Source organism: Microchirus variegatus, assembly GCF_963457635.1.
Source record: "Microchirus variegatus genome assembly, chromosome: 22".
NCBI classification, from domain to species: Eukaryota; Metazoa; Chordata; class Actinopteri; order Pleuronectiformes; family Soleidae; genus Microchirus; species Microchirus variegatus.
In genome coordinates, this window is record NC_139823.1 from 11,811,525 (window position 1) to 11,833,166 (window position 21,642).

General features: G+C 39.7%; 2 protein-coding genes across 2 annotated transcripts in view; both read left to right on the forward strand.

Annotated features, from left to right (window-relative positions):
- The window catches only part of LOC310943009 (nucleolus and neural progenitor protein-like), a gene marked incomplete at its 5' end in the record, with an annotated part of 6,326 nt that extends 3,789 nt beyond the window's left edge, over window positions 1–2,537 (forward strand). The window contains 6 exons of the mRNA XM_083908484.1: window positions 446–574; window positions 704–781; window positions 887–1,188; window positions 1,289–1,347; window positions 1,436–1,650; window positions 1,744–2,537. Coding sequence (XP_083764610.1) covers window positions 446–574; window positions 704–781; window positions 887–1,188; window positions 1,289–1,347; window positions 1,436–1,650; window positions 1,744–2,089 — 1,129 coding nt within the window. The 3' untranslated portion in view covers window positions 2,090–2,537. The remainder of the gene's footprint in view (window positions 1–445; window positions 575–703; window positions 782–886; window positions 1,189–1,288; window positions 1,348–1,435; window positions 1,651–1,743) is intronic.
- A 4,865-nt stretch (window positions 2,538–7,402) lies between these two features.
- On the forward strand, window positions 7,403–20,621 carry LOC310943442 (ras-related protein Ral-B). The gene is made up of 5 exons (XM_083909006.1): window positions 7,403–7,457; window positions 16,717–16,910; window positions 17,877–18,085; window positions 18,680–18,857; window positions 19,313–20,621. The coding sequence occupies exons 2-5, from the start codon at window positions 16,797–16,799 to the stop codon at window positions 19,433–19,435; spliced, it is 624 nt and encodes a 207-aa protein (XP_083765132.1). The 5' UTR covers window positions 7,403–7,457; window positions 16,717–16,796; the 3' UTR covers window positions 19,436–20,621.
- The last annotated feature ends 1,021 nt before the right edge of the window (window positions 20,622–21,642 follow it).

Sequence of the window (21,642 nt, forward strand, 5' to 3'; positions counted from 1 at the left end):
ACTCTCTGCTAGCGCCCCCTACAGCTATTATTATTTTTTTGATGCTTATTTATTTTGCACATTAAAAACATTTTATATCCACATCTGCTGTGACATATGTATGATGAACAGATTATGTTAATTTCACTACAGAATGAACTAAATGAGCTCTGCAGTTGGGCGCACGGATAAAAAATAACTCCCGTTATATCGTATATTGGCAAAAAGTCCAATATCATGCATCCCTACTTTGCACCCTTGTCACTTTGTTTAATGATTGTGTTTTGTCAAGAAATTCATTGCATTGATTGATGGAACATTTTATTATAATGACCCTTTAATCTTGTTCTTGCACACGGTCAGTAAAATTCCTTAAAGTTGAATTAAGCATTTAATTGTGTGTTTTTGGAAGTTACTCAGTATAAGTAGAAAAGTAGTAATTATGCATGTGTGTGTGTGTTTTTAGAGGAGTGAGCATCAAGACTGGTGTGTGTGATGTTCCCAGTCAGCCCACGCTGGAGTGGCTCTGCCTCAAAGTCCTCGGCGCTGGTCAGCTGATGAACTGCACGTTGGATCGCTGCAGCAGAGCCTTCATGTATCCTTCTTTTCTGGATTTCTATTCCTGCTGATGAGTCGTGTGATAGAAAGATCTCCTATGTAGTGCAGCTTGTTTTTGTTTGAATTGAACACATGGTTCCTGCCCTTAACACATATTTTGTTTCAGACTCTCAAAGCAGCAGATGAAAAGTGGGGAGTTTGTTATTTTGAATCTGGTAATAACCAGCATGCTCAGTCGTCTTTGGTGAGTGGTTTTGCCTTGATTTTCAGAAAAGTCTGCATCTGAATATTATTTATAAAAATGTTCATTTATAGAACGTTTCTCTTTCTTCTCTTTGTTTATACTCAGGGTGATTTTCCGTGGCGTCCTGGTCGGCCTATCCTCTCTGTACCAGGAGCTCCTGCACTTCCGCAAAGAAGTAGCCCAAGCTCACCCCATGCCCTTCCTCACAGACTTTTCCCTGCCAGCAGACTTTGCTCAGCTCCTGGGTCCCTCCTCTGCATGTTCACTGTTAAAACAACTAAAGCCTGTTTCCTGTGCTGAAGACCACCTGAAGGAAACACAGAAGCTGAGAAAGACGTTGGCTAAAGTCAAGACACGGGAGCTGATTAGGAAGGTTAAAGAAGACCTGGGTGTTTCTGTTGTAAGAGGTGGGAAATATCCTACTATTGTAAAATGTTTTATTTAATTTCACACATTGAAATAAGGCTAATTTGTTACATAACTGATTCTTATTTTTCGCCCCAATAGATCTTTTTAATGACACAGCTATAAAGCCATTTCTTGCTGTTTACAAGAACTTTCCAAAGGTATGCGAGCAAACCAGATGACATATTTATGTACTTCTTCTTTTATTACTCACAGAATATTTATGCATTGCTTACATTCACATCATAGGGCAAATCACACCCACGGGAAACTCCCAAGGCTAACCAGAAACGAAGCTTCAAGAAGCAAGTGAGAGAAGCGACGTCATTCTCTGACATGGCGGCTCAGCTGGAAGACATGATCACGTGGTGCAAATCCCAGAGTATGAAGAAGGAAAAACGCCTTTTAACCTTTCTGCAGTTAAAGTGCAAAAAGATGATGTGTCTCGAGGCTGCAGGTTACAAGTAAGACATCCAGTTAAAAGTACTCGTATGTTATCAGAATGGAAAACAATTGTATTAAATATGCATGTTTCTACAATTTGTCCTGATTCTCAGCGTCCAGAAGAAGTTAAAGAGCTTCAGACAGGAAGCTTCCTGGGCTTCATGTCCACAAGGTCCTGCCCCAAGTACCTGGCGGTTTTCCTCCGCGCTGAGGAGAAACAGTCGCCTGAGGAAACGAATTCAGCGACTTGGGAGCCGATTACGTTTTTCAACAGTTATGACTGGTAAAAAAAGAATGACTGGCCCGAAGATGCGACAGAGGAGAAGTAAGATATCGGTATCTGTTCCTTTAAAGGACGATCAAAAACCCTTGAAGACGCACAAGGTAAAAAGTCAGACCATGGCATCATTGGGTCGCAATGATGCTATAGATGATATTTTTGCCTCCATTGGATTTTGACACTTTTGGAATGAGTGAATGGAGACAAGTTATTGTGTTCACCTGAGCACAGTAGACCGTAGTGTTTCTGTTTTGACAAGGTATGAGAATTTTTATAACTCTTACTTATGAATTAGGGAAAAACAGTTATCATATGCACTGTTTTACATGCATATAATGTGCTGTTTAAACCTATCTTTGACATTTCACTAAAAATGCACATCCTCCCAAACACTGTTGTCCTGAACAATAATTTAAACAATGTATTAAATAAAGGAGAAACAGCATAATGGGAGCATTTGTGGTTTAAACATGTAATTTATGTTGCTCCTTTTTAAACTGAAGCCGTATATTCATGGTGTTGGACACGAAATGTGGCTTTAGGCCCTTTCACACACTCTCTCACTCACACACGATGAAATACGATTATTACAGGTGTTAAATGCTCTTGTTGTTCTGCCCTTTTTAAGACGGACTTGTAATAGCAGACTATTACTTGTACGCGAGGACATAAAATCGGGTTAATGAGCCGCGTTGAAGTAGTAGATGACACTCGTAAATTCAGATCCCATGTCGAGGAGGATTCTATGTGATCTTAGGAAACAGAGCGCCTTCTCAAGGCTCTAGCTGTATTTCTGGCTCCACCTGGTGGACATGATAGTAAATGACTCGTGTCAGTGATTGTTCTCAGACTTTTTTTTGTACTCTTGTTCAAATGAAGAATAAATTCATTATGATGATGCTGCTGTGTTTGTTTGATTATTAATTTAAAGGTTAAAGATCAGTGTAGGGCTTTTATTTTCTCTGAAGGACGTGACTTTGATGTTGACTTTTTGTTGAATTTTACTTTTTTTTTTTTTTTTTTTCTTTTTATCCGAACTTCCTCTGTTGTTGTGGGAATGAGACATGTATCTTAGATCCACTGTCTGAAGACATTTATCTCTGGAAATTAGTTTTTTAAAAAGTGTATTTTTTTAGGTGAAGTGCCCCATTAATGTCAATGCTCCTGGCAGATTCACCTGGAAACACCAAAAATATTGATATTCTCTGGAAGTAAATGTGTGCCTGTAGAAGAAGTGCTGATACAGGGTTACAATGCAGTGTTATAACCCTGTAATCACATAAACTATACACTTACAGTATGTCACTCTGCAGCAGTAGTTTGTCTAAGACCTTTGTCTTCTGTAGGAGATTAAAAGTCTGTTTCAACTATGCAGTGTTGTGTTTTTACATCGTCCTGGACTGTGTTGAGTTAGGGTCTCATTATCATCTTCCTGATGTATTTGTAAACGTACGTACGTAGGAAACTTCTTTGCAGGGAAGGAAAGAAGCGTCTGTATTCTGCAGTATAAAGGTACATAGTTGGACCATTTTTTTTTTGTCAGCAAGTCTTTTATTAAGGACAAGCAGTGAAAAATGTCTTCTGTTATCCTCAAAAATCTTCTCCTCAGCAGAAATAAAGGTGCAGAGGGCAGCAGCTGAATGGGTCGGGACACCTACGTTCAAATACTCTCCGTTTCTTGTCTCTCACGATAAAGTCACTGGTTAAGAATTGCTGACCCGGCGTTCCCGACTAATAACAAAGACCTGTCTTGTTGGAAATAAAGGGTGGTTAAATAATGAGAGGAGAAAGGTGGGATTTAATGTGAAATCACGGTAATTCATTGGTGTGTATTCTCCATAATGTCACCAACACACTTCAACGGTGTATGTTAATCAATTATTACATGATGGGATGCTTAACAGGATTGATCAGACATGTGATTTATCTTTTTCAGTGGAAACACTGCAGTGCATCATTATACTGCTCTGAGTCAGACTGTGGAAAATCCCATCTGTCGACTTCTCTCAGCCTGGACATATTTAATGGGATATAATTGTCAACAGATGCTTCGACACAGTTAAGTTCAACGCTGCGATTGTACATACATTTGTTGCAATGGCTGGGGCTCATGGGATTCTGCAGATGCATCAGTCAGGGCCCTGTGGGCAATATGTGACCTAAAAGAAGAGTGGGAATATGCAGGTCTGCACTTCCTGTGTGCTCTTCTTCACTTTACTGTCCTCGGCAAAGGAGAGGCGCATTAACTTTTCTATTCAATTCTCAGCTTTTGTACGGCACATGACTTAAGGATACTCAACACTTGCACTGAGAGGCAAATTAAATCACGACTCCATTACATCCTCGGAGACTAGAAAAGCAAAATTGGACACGCTGAAGCAAATCTGGTGCATCGAGCAGCCTGGTCTCTGATGGCTTCATGATTTAGAGCATAAAATTGTACCAGGCCCCATGGATAACGTAAGATCCATTGATATATATACATAAGTATATAGGTTGATGGGCTGGGCTCCTCCATATATAGACGTAGAGGTTTTTGTAGTATTAACAATAGTTCCTCACTTGCATGTATAATCAAGAGTGATCGTCTTCTTCGCTTTATATTCCGTTACCCATGAGCTTTTCCTGTGTGAAGAAAATCTGTTGGGAGAACACGGTGACAAGTTTTTACTCAACTCTATAAAAATACGACCTAAAATACACCCCAGTTGTGCCATTAGCATGCAACCATTTATTTTCAACATTAACTTATTCTCATTCGGGGCCACGAGCTGTTCTATTATTGTATGTGCTGTAATACACAGTAGACTACGTCAGGTTTACACCAACCTCCTTTTCAATATTTGGAATTAATGTAGGACAAATCATCCATTTTTTTTGTTTATTTTGAGACAAAATAAAATTGGTTAAATGTAGTGTATAGTTAGATCTGTGTTGTGGTCGTATATTTCCACAGGAGCTGTCATCATCATAGTTTACAGATTATAACACTGTGTTGTCTTCTGTCTTACTTTGCTGTTGTGTCAGGGGAAACAGCTGCACTTGTTCTCACAAGCTCGCTGCTCACAGGTGCACACTTTAGAGAATTTTGCAGGACAAAAGAGTGCTCACAATTTTATTGGATTTAGCCAGAGGACTCTTACAGGTTTACTGGTGTTAATGTCCAGCCAAAGACGAAGGCTCATCATTTTTTTAGCTATATTTTTTTTACTGTTAAATAGCCATGTCAGGTGTTTGACATTAACCCACTTTACTGCAGGTTACTCGTACTTAACCTCACCCTCACGGGTAAGAGTTTATGCAAACTCTGCCGCCGAGGTCTGGGAATGTGGACACACTGTCTGTCAAATTCTGTGATGGTGTGTTCTGTGGAATGATGCTGAATGACGACATGTGTTGTGTAATGCTCAAGTATGTCTTGGAAAAAAAACCCCGGTGTAATAGAACTGTTTTACAGCAGATATTGTTTTTGACATGAAATGGAACAAGCACATTTTTAACATGAATTAGGTTTCCACTCCAGGTTTAAGAGAACACAGGGCGGTGCTTTTGTTCAACTATAAGATTAGGTCACTGTGTTTTTTCTGTAAAATGTGTCATTTTAACACTGCATCCATATGTTTTTGTTCCAATAAAGTGACTGGGAAACTGTATATCATAATGGCACCAATCCAATGGTGGCCTAAGACTTTTGGACAGTACTTTAATTTATAGACATCCACTGATTTCCATTCATATAAGACAATTTGAACCTTTATTTGAAAAGATTTGCATTTTGCCTGAAATGAATGAATAATGTGACCTTTAATTGTTTGACTAGAAAGTAATCTATGAACTTTCTTTCATGTTCTCTTAACCCTAGAACACCATTGCCGGGTGGTTTTCACCCGAGCAAATACATTTATGTGATTTTCATGAAAACCAAGTTTTCTTATTTAAGAAATGTTTTGTTCCCAAATTCCTAGTTTTCCAGTAATTTTGGAGCATTTCTATATGGTCCCCTCATGATGCTTTTCTTCTTAGACATGACAGTTTAAAATAAAAGAACACTACTCAAATGTGTCATGTATTGTCATGTTTTGATATATTTTGATGACAAGTACTTTTTATTGGGTGTATTTATTATCTTGGGTAAAAATCACCCAGCGTTAGTGATGGTGTTTTGAATTTGAGCAATAGTGTTATAGGGTTGAGATTTATTAAATAAAAGTAAAAAATAACAAAGAACTTTTCAAATACACCCTGGGACTGTGCCATGGGCCACCACAGGTCCCCAGACCCTCATTTGAGAACCACTGGTGTACAGTATTAAAATCTCTCATGAAATATGCCTCAGTTTCAAGGTTAAGTGATGCAATATTTTACTATTCATGTGTTTGACTGACAGTCAGTTAATCCACACTTTAAGCTACAGTATATTTTAAGCTATTTTCTGATTCCAGCTTCTCAGATGTGAGACGTCCTGGGTTTTTTCTTCTTCTTCTTCTTCTTTAGTCTTCTGGGATAAAGTGAATATAGCTTTGAGTGTTTCACTTCAGAGAGATAAAACCCACATACCTGAAAAACATTATAATGCCACTGGGAACTTCCCTCCTCCACGTTTGTCTGACTGTGAGTAATAAAAGTAAAAATGTAAAGGACGTGTTTTGATGACACATACATGGGGATGTAGGTTATGGCCCACATAGGAAATTATTAGAATTTGGTGGTGTTACAGATAAAAATAAAAACTGTTGTTAATCTTGTGAGATAGGGATATTATGGGGAACTGAGCAGCCTTGGTTGGGGTTTGTGCTCTCCGATTGCTAATTATTATGAATTGCTTTTTAAGAGCAAATAACCTTGTTGCAGAATCAGCTTTGTAATCTGTCACAACCTACAGTCATTCTGTGTTAATGTGTGTCAAATTTACCTGTGGTTGTCTGACATGCCTTCTGTTTATGGGCTGTGGGAAAATTACATCATAATGTACTGATGACTCACCATTTTTTTTTTCTTTTTTTTATTAAATTGAGTCATGACAGTAACAATGCAATGTAACAAACAAACATTGTGGGCATTGTGAAAAGAGTTAAATTATTTGATGCATTTGCATAGAGAACAGTTGATCCTTACTCTTTACTTTCAAAAGATCATTTGTTGCTGTTATTAAAAAAATGCTTTATTTATGTACTTGCTTTTCTTTTATTATTTGTTTTTTGCTTGTGTTTTACCATCTAAATATTGATTTTCCTGGTTAAATAAAGTAAAAATAAAAATGAGCATTTATAAAATATGTGATTTACATCTTGTGTTATTTAAAAATCTAGAAAGATAAGCCTTTGTTAGGTAAACAATACTGTGAAACAGATGAAGTTCTTTAAAAAAGTAAGTCCGGTGATGATGTCGTCACTTCCTGTCATCTGTAGTTTCTTACATCCGGAAGGTGTGGCTTTTGTTGCAGGAGCGGTTTGTATTTGGGAAGCCAATGCGTCGCTGTTACCCTCTATATCAATGCAGTCATCAAGGTAGCACCAACCGAGGGACGAGATACAAGCCCTGATTTAGGTGAGCCTTTTAAAAATGTCTTCTTTTTTTTTTTAGCGCAGAGGAATAAACGAGTGTGTGTTTGTTTGACAAGGCCGTCACAGAGTGAAGGAGAAAACAAATAACAGCACAGCTGTTTAAGGGAAGGCACGAGCGACCGGTGGACACGGACTGACCGCGGAGCATTAACCGGGGACACCTTCGTGTTAACGGTTTAGTTGGTGGTAATATATGCTAATGTTGACGCTAACATTCGACGTTATGTTAGTGGTGGTTTAATGGTGTGTTACTGCGGTTATTAACTAGCCTCAGTGAACTGATGTGGACTTCTCCTTTCATTACTCGCCACTCCCGCCACTGTTAACGAATGATATGAACAATTTTTTATTATTAATTCACATTGAGTTGTAACTACGGCTTCCAAACAATTTAAGTCGTAGTTAATTAGCGAGCGCCTGTGTCTGTTAGTGTCCGTTAACTCGCTGCTGTGGTGCTAGCTTACATCGCCCACTGTGAACTTTAAAGAGTGGGTTTATTTAGTGTTTTCCCAACAGCTGTAGCTGTGGCTGTGGCCCTGTCACTGGGTTTAGTTGTCGGCTACGAGAGTGAAGTCGCTCACATTAACTGTTATAACGTGTGTTTATTTTGCGCTGAAAACTGACCCCACTCTGAGATGACACACCCAGATCTAGCTCATGTTGTTTTCAGCTGGTGTTAATCTTTAGTGTCAGCAGAACTCATCTGTGGACAGACGAGTCATAGACAAACCTACAGGTTTCTCTTTCTTTGTCATATGTATGTGTCATCATGCAGGTGTTTCCCAGCTTTTAACATATCCACAAAGTTACAGTTTAAAGTATAATCCGTTGTGTGAGACAGTCTTTGATTATTTATCGTTTATTTAGTAATTTTGCAATGTAATATAAAGCAATCTCAATAATGTTACCATTTGGGAGACAAATCTTTGTGCCATTGCATCTTTCCATTCATTCAATTATCTTATAATCTTGATTTTAAGATTGGGATTATGTAAGATTCTCATTTTTTCCACGTTATGCCCACTAAAATATGTAAAATGTCATATGTCGATGTAACGTGAAGTGATTTCAGTGGCTTTAGGAGTTAAAAACAATCATGTAATTGTGATGTGAAAATGTTATATTGTCCCATGCCAGAAATTATTTTTTCCTAAGAACTTGTAACAACAGTGTATGTGAACACTTTGTGAATATACAAAAGTAATATAGAAGCATAAATGTGTTGGAACTTGAGTCAACTCCCGCTTTATGTTTACATACACACACACAGAGTTTTGTGATGAAGTTGTATTTTGTGTTGAGCTGTGGCTGCTTCGTTTACCGATGCTCTTTTTTTGTGCGAAGGGTGTTACCTTTTCACTTATCAGCTCTTTTAGTTGTTTTGAGATACAAAGAGGGGGTTGAGTTGAGGGAGTAAAAAGCACAAACTTGGCATGTTTTCTGTTGTTGACATTTTTGTTAATATTGTTATTTGAGGAAAAGTGACTTCTTATTTAAACATGCAGCTTCTTGTGTCTTAAAGGCAAGAAAGGCCTTGATTAAACAACCTTAAAGTGTTTAAACTTGCCGTTTCATGCTTTTTTTAGGCCTATACTTTACAGCCCTCAGGTAATATTATTGTAATCTTAGCTTCGAGAAATCTGGGCGCAATGCAGACACTTGTGAAAACATGTGAGACCAGAACGAGAGAGACAGAGAATTGCCTTATGTCTTGTTTTCTCAAGTTAAACAGTGAATCCACTATCTTGAAGACCTAATGAGTGGGATTAAACAGGTGCAGACCCGATGTCCATACTATGGCTTTTTCAAGACTTTTGTAAACACTTCGCTGCATTTTTTAAGCTTGAAAATACATTTTCACTCTTTAATAATTTACAAATTATGTTGTTTTCATGAAACCCGATTTATGTGTGGGAGATTTTGTCATAACCTATAAGACAAGGTGAGTGAACACACCTGTTGACCACACCTTGAGGATAAACTCATCTTCTGCATCCCTTGCTTAAGTGTGGTGGATGTTTAAACCTGTGAGCCAAGTGCAAGTCCACCATATCACCATGAATGACATGCAGTCCGTCCCTTGTAAATGACTCAACACTAAATGATCACACCTATTTGAGTTAAACAAATTCAGGAAATGTTTGACACCGTCTTTGTAGGGCTGAGGCTTTTAAGCAGAGCCACATTTTGTTTTGGAACTGCTGGTGATTTTTTATGACCACATCATCCAAGTATTCAGTGTTTTCCCCACTGTACCGTTTAATTATTTCTTTCACAATCTGCTGTCTGTCGCTTTTCTGGAAAACGCCTGAAACAACATTCTGACCATCACAGGAAGTTCATTCTCTCTTGCAACATCCAGATAATTACAAGAGGATGTTGCCTCGATTGACATATTAACCAACATTGGCAGCTTTCTACACACCTGTAGACCTAGTATATAGTAAGGAGTGATGTCAGTTGGAGAAAGTTCTCTTGAGTGATGAACCCACCCCACATTCCTCCTATGAAGACTTTCCGAATGTTTATTCTTGTGCTTTAACTCAAGAAGGATTTGTCTTGATACATTTTCTGCATAGCTTAATTCCCTTGTTTTCCACTTGGCTCGTATATTAGAGCTCCATCTGCTTTTTATGATCAGTTTTTCATTTTCTGTCGAGGTTCTGGGTTCTTGGTGTGTAATGACACTGGAGTCGGAAAACCATCTGCTAATGATGTTGGCAGTGAAAGTGGAGGTTGAGGGCAGAAAGACTAGTGTAAGGCATTTCTACTGGACTTGTAAAGTGAGTGATTATGTGCAGGATAAGATGGTTATGTAGATAAGTGCATACCAGGTCGCCATCAATTGTCTGGAGTCTGTCAGCATGGAGTAAGAGAGGTTCATATATCTTGCTCGACTGTTGGTTAATTACAGAATAAAACTATGCATTTTTAATTTTTTGAAAAAGAAATTGAGCCAGTGGCGACCCCTAGAGAGGGAGAAGCCAAAAGACAAATGTATAAAATGTTAAAAAACAATCCGAGATAAGTTTAAAAGTAATATAGGCGGATAATATGAGCTGAGAGAAGATAATCCTTTATTGGTCTTCTGCATTGAGCAAATAGCCTTTTCTTTTTAAAAGTTAAATGGTGTTTTTCAAACTGCAAATACTATGGGAATTCCCAACTCTTTTTCAAGATCTGTGAATCACACAGCTACGCATTCTTTTTTCCACAGGAAAATTAATTACTTTAAAGGTAGAGTGCTTTTTCTTCCCCCCACGGCAATCAATTTCACATTCTGCCGTGCGGCAGATGTGATTGCTGTGTGTAGGACCAGTGATGAAGAGCAGTCCGTCCTGTTTCCTACAGGAAGAGGAATAACATTTGCAAATAGAGATAAATAAAGATAAATCAACTTTTTTGATGCATCAGTTCCCTGATTCACTGCGAGCATCCTGCAACCATTTCCCAGTAGCTGTTCACCTTAGTCACAGGCTAAATGTTGTATGTTTTTAAAAATGCAGTGATGTATTATGGCCACAAGACCAGACAATAGATGCTTTGTTTTTTCTTAAATAATTAAAACAAGCCGTCTGATTTTTCAGCATGTAACGTTTTCTGGTTTCTTTGCTTCATCACAACAAAGAAATCATCAAAGTGAATAATATTGGTTTGTGGACGAAACGAGACACAAGATGAGAAGATAATCATTTTTGAGGTTTAGGAACAACGTTGGACAGTTTTTAACATTTACTTTCATTACATGTACCCAACACCTAATCAGTTATACGCTTCTACAGGTTGACTTACGCTGGCCCTGTTTCTCTTAAACCAAATTAATTTTACTGTTAAAACCTGTGTGTTCATGTTGAAAAATATCCACCATGGTAAAGGTCTATTACACCAAGTTTATTCAAGACATACTTGAGGATTACATACACGTGTTGTATTCATTTCAATTGCAAATGGTCACAGATCAGTACTGTATATGCAGCGCTGACAGATTTGAAATCCGTCTTAAAGCCACCCTTTCACTAACACGCACTGAGAGTTTTGTGTCAGCCTCTGAAAGTATTCTTGTGTTCCCATTTACCGTACAGTATTTATAAGCTGGTGATAATGATAGGAGGATTTTACTGTGAACGGTGTTTACTCCTGCTCTCTTTATTATGTCAACTGTGCTAAAGCTGTTGGTCACGGTGTGCTCCGTTGTTCTGGGATGTAAATATCGCAGAAGGACTTTGACTTTTTAGGCTTCCCAAAATGTTAGTGCACTAAGGAGCAAGGTTTACAAGCACTGTGGGCTCATGAAGCTGTGATGGTGGGGAGATATGCTATCAGGGGATGTTGGATTGCTTTCGGTACTGTCATAGTTTACAGCTCTGCCAATTTTAATGTGTGATGGAACCACAGTCTCAGTGCATGGTGTAGGTGGTGTATTAACTGGAAAAATATATAGCAAGTGAGAGATAAGTGGGCAGTTGGGAGTTACTCAGCAGGAGTGAATAGATTTGTCTACGGATGCATACTGAGAGCTGAACTTCTCTTTCTGTCCTCCTTGAATCAGCACAGTGGAATGCTTAGCTAATGTGGTAGTCATGAATGTTTGGATAATATTGTATTCGCTGCTGAGAGAGAAGAAGATGTTGTGTGTTTCAGGCTTAACCCTGTCCGAAAAGTTTTTTGAATAACAATTTCATTGTTTGTGCACACTACAACATCATATTGTAATGTTTTGCCTGAGTCACCATTCTGACACTCTGGGAATCTGTGAAGATGGTGAAGATATATGTTTGCACCTTGATGTTTATTTATTGAGAAAGTGTCCAAAAAAGCAGCTCACTCAGTGCGGCTGAAGTAGGAAGGATTGTAGCTCACAGAGGACTTGGCTGCCTCGCTTCGTCAAAGACTCCTCTGTGCACTCCGCTGGCCGAGAGTTGTTAGTATGCACGGAGCAATTCGTGAAACATTCTCCCTTGTTTTTGTGCTATCCTCGTGTGTTTTTTAGAATACTTGCTCCTCGTCGTCACTGTCTTTGTCAACTGTTGCATCTTGACTTGCTGCTTCGTTGTTGTACGATAAACAAATTCCAATTGTTGTGCGCTCCAGGACATCCATTCTTAACCATGCGTATCTTCTGACTGTGGTGACTCAACTGGAATATGATGTGTTGGCCACAGGGAGTTGTAAGTTGTCCAGAATCCAGAGGCTCGGCTCTGCTGTCATATTTGCTAGAGAAGCTGGACATTTTCTGTTCTGCTGTGGCACAAAGTGGACAGGACACAACAAGAGTTCTGAATTCCAGGTAGGCATTAGTGAGGGAGCGTCACCTTGCCAGCAACAGAGTTTTAAGTGTGTCAAGATTAGGTTAGGTGTTTAAGTGAGGTAACTGATGATGAGAGAGATAGTTGCAGTGAGATAACTCCTTCTCAGATCTTTGGAATTTGGAAGCTTAGTATTGGGCCCCTGTTTTTTCCATTAGTAAAGGAGAGGAAATCCCCTCAGCCCGCACCCTCTGGTTTACTGAGAGAATGGGAGTAGAGCGAGATTGAGATTATCTGCAGCTCAGAGATGTTGAATTTCTACATGCACTAAATCAATTATCTCCTCACAGTGGAATTCATGTCTCAGTACACTATTTCACATTTGATCATGGGCCTAATAAAAGTATAAAAGAGTGTTGGTGATCTCTTGAAAAGAGTGTGGGTGATCTGTAACGTCCAATTGTAAGGAAATGGTCTATTTCTATATTTCTATCAGTTTCTGCCTGATGTCCAGATTCTCTGGCTCGGTCAGTTTGTCGTATATTTATATCGGAGTAAGTAAGTCTTGAGATGTGCAAGGAGGCAAAGCTGACCCATCCTCCAAAGGGAATCTCAGCAAATTCCCGTTTCCCCCTCTCTGTGCTGGTGTCATCTATATTTCAGGAGCTTAGCATCTAGAGTGGTCTGTCGAAATGTACCCCCTCCTCTTCATGACCTGACATCCCCTGAAAAGGACCACTATCGAGCAGACTGCAGCTCAATATGTGGGTCAGGGCTCAATATTTATTCACTTGAGTTTTCATTTTAACTCCGAGTGCGACTTGCAAGTAGTAATATAATATGACACACGATGCCCCCATCCCCAAAGTATCTGAACTTCCTTTGGAAAGTATGTGGTAAGCACTTTTCTTGTGCTAAGCCTTTCCTCATCCCCAGTTCATTAACTGTGATTGCTTCATTCATAGAAATGAAATTTGCTCCTAGTGTTCTTGAATGTGGGGAAGTGGGTAACGAGTGAATAATTTATATAGTGGCCTTGATGTTTAAGTGCTGAGTTTGACAGGGACCTTTCGTGTGTGTGTGTCAGTGTGTGTCGATATCCTTCCCAAAAGCCCTTTCACTGGCCTGGTTACTCATAACAAAGACAGGAAGAGCATAGGTTAGACTTCCCTTCCTGGTTAGAGAGAGTGGAACCTTGATGCTACATCCTCACCAACCACTGTTGTCCTACTCGAATTTGTGCTCAAGTGGAGGTTAATTAGATTTAACAATTAGATTTGTTTGGACTGAATGAGGAAATGTCCACAGCTGCACATTTATGTAGAAATCGTTTTCTTACTACAGCAAGAATTTGCAGTGATTATTTGAAACAACAGTGATTTTAGTTTTTTCCCCTCCTCAGGCATAGTTTTATTTACTAAAATGAAATGTTTACTTTCTGGGAAGAGCATATTATGATGCTCAGTTTTCCTATTAATGTGTCACTGCAGGAGGAGGGAAATGGGCTTTCTACATGTAGATAAAATTATTTGATAAAAGAGGGAGAAGGAAAAGAAGAGGTTGCTCTTCTTTTCAACAAGTGTCTATTATCACTGTAGCTCTCCTGGGTCTAACCTCAAGATTGCATTAGATAGTGTTTTTCTTTAGGGCTGCAACTCATTAATTGATTATTTTCATAATCAAAAAAGGGCCCACGGTTGGTGTAGTGGTTAGCACTCTTGCCTTTGCAGCAAGAAGACCCGGGTTCCTGGGTTCGAGCCCCGTTTGGAACAACTTTGGAACAAGGGTCTTTCTGCAAGGAGTTTGCATGTTCTCCCCGTGTGTGCGTGGGTTTTCTCCGGGTTCTCCGGCTTCCTCCCACAGTCCAAAAACATGCGATATGGGGATTAGGTGAATTGACCACTCTAAATTGACCGTAGGTGTGTGAGTGTGAGTGAATGGTTGTTTGTCTATATGTGGCCCTGCGATGGACTGGCGAACTGTCCAGGGCGTACCCCGCCTATCGCCCAATGTCTGCTGAGATAGGCACAGCACCCCCCGTGACCCTCTGGTGGAGGAAAAAGCGGTAGATAATGGATGGATGGATGGATTTAATTGAAAAAAATAATTAACAGATTGATTAATGAATCAGTCAGACCTAGTATTTATAGTATACATTTCATACATGGCATAAATAGAGCAACCTTCAGTATGAACGCTTATTCAAAGACTACAAAAAACAAACACATTTAATTTTAAAGCAGTGATACACTGACACAAGCATACTTATGGAAAGTACATTCAATTTCTGTAATGGTCAATAGGCATGTCTAGGTGAGATGATGGGCTTTTACTGTGTGCTGTACTGCAGGAACACAGGATATTGGCAGTTCAGAGAGACGAGGATGCATCCTCTGATCCCGACCCACAAGATTTCATTCTTGTCACATTTTCGATCATTGACTCGCAGCTATTGTCCATAACAATGAAAGGCGGAATGCCAAAGTCTCTGAAGGATGAAATGGGCATTAAAACAGCCATCATTGTCTGGTTTAATGATCATTTTAATGCGGTGTGCCATTACAGTCAAGCCAGACATGCTCTGTATTTAAGTTTTTTGCCAATATCCAATCATTTATATGGTAATGTCTGCTGATACAACTTAAATGGTCCTCGTTTTTCTGCAGGTTGTTATCCAATTGAGAAAATGACTAACATTTAGTGCATCCCTGACTCAAAGTAATATAATAGAGGAGGTGCCCTCTGTGGTCAATGATTATAGTAAACAGAATGGCAGGTGTGCTGTTTCCATCCATAGGCTGTGACAGTCGTCTTCTTCTTAAGCCCAGGACCCGCCGCCCTGATGGTTTGCCAACGGCAAATAACACTGACCAAGCATAGCGCACAGCCTCTGCAGGCATGTGTCGGGGAAAGAAAATGCAGTCGCACACTACAACAGACAAGCTACCAGCATGCATGTTCACCCCCTTTGTGAGAGGACAATACTTTCTTTTCCTGCTAGTCAAAAAGGAAAACTATAAGAACTATTCAGTGTTGGTTTATCTTGTTCAGTCCTCTCACAATCGTACAGACGTATGTAAACGCAATGTTATTCATGATGTGGTTGTATTTCTGTTTGAATGCCCAAATTAAATGAGGAAGTTATTGAAGTGGGTTGATGTATATGAGCTCCTTGGTGTGTACCCTCTTGGCACTGAGTCATTAGCTTGCTTCTTCATTTCTGTGTCTCTTCTCGTCTTCCGATTGTCTTAACAGCCAATCACGGCCATCTCTCTCCACAGCAATCATCGATTCAACATATTGAATTGATCACAAAGTTTGACCAGAACCATTGGTGCCCCAGGGAGGGCTTTGGACACTCGGTCAGAGTGGGCTTTCTTCTTCTTTAGTGTTTTATAGCAGTTGGCATCTGTATTACTGCCTCCTGGTTCTTTTGCCCACTTTAGCTGTATCTTTTACCCGTCTGTGACAGCCAAGACATGGCTTGCTGGTATTTCCAGTGTCATCACTTTGCTCTCTGTTGTAAGTTGTGTCTGACAGAGATGGAAGGTGTTGTGGGGTCAGGCGAAAGCTATAGACTCTCTAAGAACAGGCTGCTGTTGTAGAGCCGATAAATAACCAGTCATGTCTGTCTTCCATTGAATGAGTTTAGCACACGATGTCCTGCTTTAATGCAAGCCTAAATGTCGCCCTGCAGAGGAGAATGATAGCTTCATTACTACTGATCAGCTGCAATGACCTTTTGATGGCGAACTTTATAAAGATCTAGGATTCATGAGCAGGCAATTTGGCACATTAATGGGGAAGGGTGGGGGTTAGGATTCAAGATTTGTTGGAGCAAAGCCTAGTGCCTTGGCACAGCAAGTAACTGTCGCACTGAAAGCTGTTAAGTAACAACTGCCATCTGTCGCTGCACTTGTCCTCTGCACACTTCTGTTCTCTCTGTGTTGGGTTTATTTACTGTAGACACTATGTTTCCACTTTTGTCATTCACAGGTTGTGTCACAGAGTGCAGGGAAGTGTGTGTGTCTGTCTGCGTGAGTGTGTGAGACGGAGACGCACAGAAGAACCCAGCCATGGCGACCAGCAAAAGTAAAAACCAGAGCTCTTTGGCGCTGCACAAGGTGATCATGGTGGGCAGTGGTGGTGTTGGGAAGTCGGCCCTTACCCTACAGTTCATGTACGATGAGGTAAGTCAACAATTTAAAAGTCAACATGAGTCACCTGCTCTAACCCAGTTCACTTTTTCATTATACTGCATATCCATTGTTCTAATGTGAATGTCACTGGTAAATGAAGTAGTTGGTGGTTAATAGGTCTGCACTCTCTGTAACAGCTTCATATTTAAAGCTCTCTGACAGTGGTCTAGCAATAAAACCACATTTAATGCGATGCAATTGTAAGGAATGTTCAATTTGAAATGGTTGAGAAAACAGAGAAACTGCTGAGTGAGCATAAGGCTACATCCATAGTGTTATGTTTTCATTTAAGAATTGCATTTTCAGATAAACACAATCTGCATCCAGAAAAGTGTTTTAGCTCATTTGCAGAAGTAATTTCCATAAAAACATGTACAGTGTGAGTAGAGAGGAAGCTGATTCTGACCTTTTGCAGTTGTTTGTTTGGTTTGAGAGAGTGTTACTGACGAGGCAGAGCAATGGTGAAAAGTAAGAACAAAGATGTCTGTTATCAAACCGATGACAAGATGAAACCGAGAGTGTGCTTTAAGAGGTTTTCTTTCACAGCTGACAGTTGAGTTGTGGCTGATAAGAACCAGTCAGAAAGTGAATTTCAGAATGAAAGTGACTGCCTCATTGTTTCCAACAGTCCTGTTTGCCTGTCCATAATAAAGTAGATGTTTTCAAACAAAAATGGAGTCGGCAGCATTTTATCTGGAGCAGAAAGTGTGTGTTGTGTGTTTAAATGAAAATGGAGTTGCTGTATCCAAGACTCTGTGACAAGTTGCGGCTGGAGATGGTCACAGCTGGTCTCTGCTACCAAGCATATCTACAGTACATATGTTAAATAGTCATTATGTAATGTCTAATGTCCAAATGCATTTCCATTTTAGCCAAGCTGTCTCACTTGCTGTGTGAATGCAACTTTTCTTTTTGTGTCACAAAGAAAATGAATCTTTTTTTTTTTACTTTTCACAGTTTGTGGAAGACTATGAGCCCACCAAGGCAGACAGCTATAGGAAGAAGGTAGTTCTGGACGGGGAGGAGGTCCAGATTGACATCTTGGACACAGCGGGCCAGGAGGACTACGCTGCGATCAGGGACAACTATTTTCGCAGCGGGGAGGGCTTCCTACTGGTTTATTCCATCACAGAGCACGAGTCCTTCACTGCCACCGCTGAGTTCAGGTACTGAAGCAAGCGTGTGAATGTATGTTGAGGTCACAAACTTAGAGAAGAGAATAAATGGATTTAGACTCCAAGAGGAGGGTATTTTTGAGTGTTGTAGAATATATCCTTTGTAAGCAGGGGCCCAGAGCAGCCACTTAAATAGTCATGCCCCTTCAGTTTTTTCCCTTTGCTTTTGATCCGTCTGCCAACACCAGGTTTTGAATTAGTAATGCAAATCCAGGTAAGAAGATTGTTTTCGAGTACTTGCACTTCAGCTACGCTTTAATGGTCCAGTGTGTGTGAGTGTGTGATTGTTGAGAGTGGATCTGTTTTGATAGGATTTAGACGGCTTCTCTTCTCTTTCTCAGCATGAACAAAATGCTGAATGCATATTTTAGTCAGTAGCACTGTAGAATCCTCCAAAATGTTAACGAACTACTGCCAAATAGACCAAAAATAATGGCTCGATCAATTTTTAAAAGGTCATAGTTTGGCTATAGTTTTTTTTTTTTTTTTTTTACACACAACACAACAATGAAACATCACTCATTCATCCACATAAAGAGAGCCGGTGTAACGGCCATAAATACACAATCTGCTGTGTGCCGGCAGGGAGCAGATCTTGCGAGTGAAAGCGGAGGAGGACAAGATTCCTCTCCTGCTGGTAGGAAACAAGTCAGACCTGGAGGAGCGCCGGCAGGTGTCTGTGGATGAGTCACGGGGGAAAGCTGAAGAATGGGGAGTCCAGTATGTCGAGACGTCAGCCAAAACCAGAGCGAACGTCGACAAGGTGCAGCTCTACAAATGAATCTGTGATATATTTAAGGTTACCATGTATAGTGTCAGTATAGTGTTGTGTTTTCATATTTAGAGTGTTATCATTTTTATCACATTATGATTAAATTTGTATCGGTAAAATTCATGCTACTGCTAACACTATCGTACAATTAACATATTACAACTGTATTTGGGGAGTATTTAACTCATCTGTTATACATCTGCTCTTGGTCTCTGTCCCACATTTTTTCATTTCACCCCAACCGGCCAAGGCAGATGAGTCTGATTCTGCCAGAGATTTCTTCCTTTTAACAGAAATTGTGTGAACTATAGGGTTTCTCTTCTCATCTTCTAATAATATTATAAGGTCTCTGCCTTACTATGTATAGTGCTTATACTAGTAGCACTATACAAATGAGACTCAAATTTGTGTTTCCAACTTAACTGGTTCCTCTCATTTTTCTCCAGGTGTTCTTTGACCTGATGCGTGAAGTACGAGGTAAGAAAATGTCAGAAAACAAAGACAAAAATGGAAAAGGCAAGAACAAGAAGAACAAGAAGAGTTTCAGAGAGAGGTGCTGTTTACTTTGAACTCTTCATAGACCTTAATACGTCCCACAATACAACTGTGAAGTTGGGGAACAAAGCAAAGCGTCCTTGTAATTGTCATTCAAATGAAATGTAATCTTTTTTAATAGCTGTTTATAGTGTAGTGTCCTTTTATTATTATTTGTGTGTGTGTGTGTGTGTGTGTTTTTAATTGACTAAATCTGAGTAGCTGTTGGAAGATAACCACTGTTGTGACTGTGACTTGGATTACAGTGCTGGTAAAGCCAATGACCAAACTGCCACAGACGATATCTCTGCTGCTCAAGTCTCCACTGTTTAACTCAGTGATAATACTGCCTTTGACTTTGGTTCAGTGTGTTTTACAACAGATTTATTCTCAACTAAACAGTGCCCTTGAGTTCTTAACCCGATGTTAATTAATCTGCATTTTTTTTTCCCTCGCCATTGAACCATTGAGTTTATGTTGACCAATTTACTGTAACTCTAATGCTGGTCTCTGTCATGTTTGTAATCAGTGATGATGACGGTGACCTGTCTGTTTGAAGATGTCAGAATCATTCATTTCTTTGTTTGGAATGACTGTTGAAACTCTTTCACTTGTAAAGGCTGCTTTCAGTTTTGTTTTCCTGGTTTTCTGACCACAGAAGAATCATGAGAGTGTAATCAGAAGAGATGAGTTGCCACACAGGGCAATCTCTCTGACTCCATTAGTGGGCCTTACATGATTATCCCAAACCAGGCATTACTGCAAAGTAACATTTTGTCCTGATACTCAACATGATGGGAGCAATGTTTCCACTTGCACATCACATTGTTGTGGGTGAAATGAGCGGTGACTGAGACTAGACCTGTTCATGGTCCTACTCACTGCAGGTTACTGCCTGTTTCCTGTGAGACAGGCTCTGACAATCCAGGAGGCCATCATGCTTCTGGTTCTGATGTCATTATAATCGGTAGCTGCTTATACATTTTAACAATTCTGTTTGTTTGGGTATTTTTGAATAATATGCACTACATTGCCAATATCTAAGAAGTGAACTTCTTACTGACATGTGCCAACGAAAATGACAAAAAAAAATATTGCTTATGGCTGTACAGTATGTATATTAATTATTTGAGTGTATGTGCATCTACCAGAACACCTTACCACCTTTCTGTCTGTGTGACTGAAGCTTTGACCAGGGTGCCAACATCTGAACTGTGGTTTTATCAATCTACCATTGCCTAAAACATTCTTTGAAACGCGTTCCTTTTTTTTTTCTCTTTTACTTCCTACAACTGTGAGTGTACTTTCATGTCTCTGCAGTGGAAGTGCTGCTGAATAAATGCTTTCTCCCCCCTTTGTAATCACTGGATGTTATTTTGTTTGTGAGAAGTCTGAAAGCAAACTCAGAGATTGTAAAAAGGTTCACACTGAGCCATTTGTATAGTGAGTGTGAAGGTAGACATGAAACATGGGGAGGGGAGAGAAAAACGTATGACATGTACCGTAACAGCTTGTGATTTATATTTGAGCTAATTCATGAAAAAGTTTCAGTAAAAAGTGGATTTCACATATTGCCCTCCAGTGGATGGATGATAGTAATAACTTAGTAATATATATGTACTGTACAATTACTTTGGCATTCACCACCAAAGTGAGATGCCATGGTTGTCATTTCCTGAGGCATTCTATGTCCCAGTTTAGTCAAATAACCCACCAGTTACTCACTGCATTGATTGTTCCTCTCCCACCTAGGGACGACTGCCAATGGCTTGTTTTTCTTCAATTTGACAGTGATACAGCGCGATTAACCTTACATTCTTATCTGACACGGCAAAAGAATTCTGTAACATCATCCTCGGGACGAGCCAGTCGCAGGCTCTCGTCGCTGAACCCCCTCGGGACGGCTGAGTCAGTGGAACTCGTTTCACAATGTTGATTACACCACCGGCCATATATCACTTTGAAAACAGTTTTCCTGAGAAGAATAAGAGGAAGTGTCTCCCCTTTGTGTTGTGTTAAAGAAAGCGAATAGCGCTGACTTTTACTATGACCTCATATCCTGTAGGGTTCAATGTCACAAAGCGGCACTAACTTTGCGATCCAAATAGGAAACTCTTTTCAAACTTATTTCAGACTTATTTGTGCCTTAGTCAAAAATGATTTCATAGTGACCTAATTCTGCCTCTTTTTGCTGTATTCCTGCAGGGACGCATGACTTACAGTGATATTTCTATAACCTCCT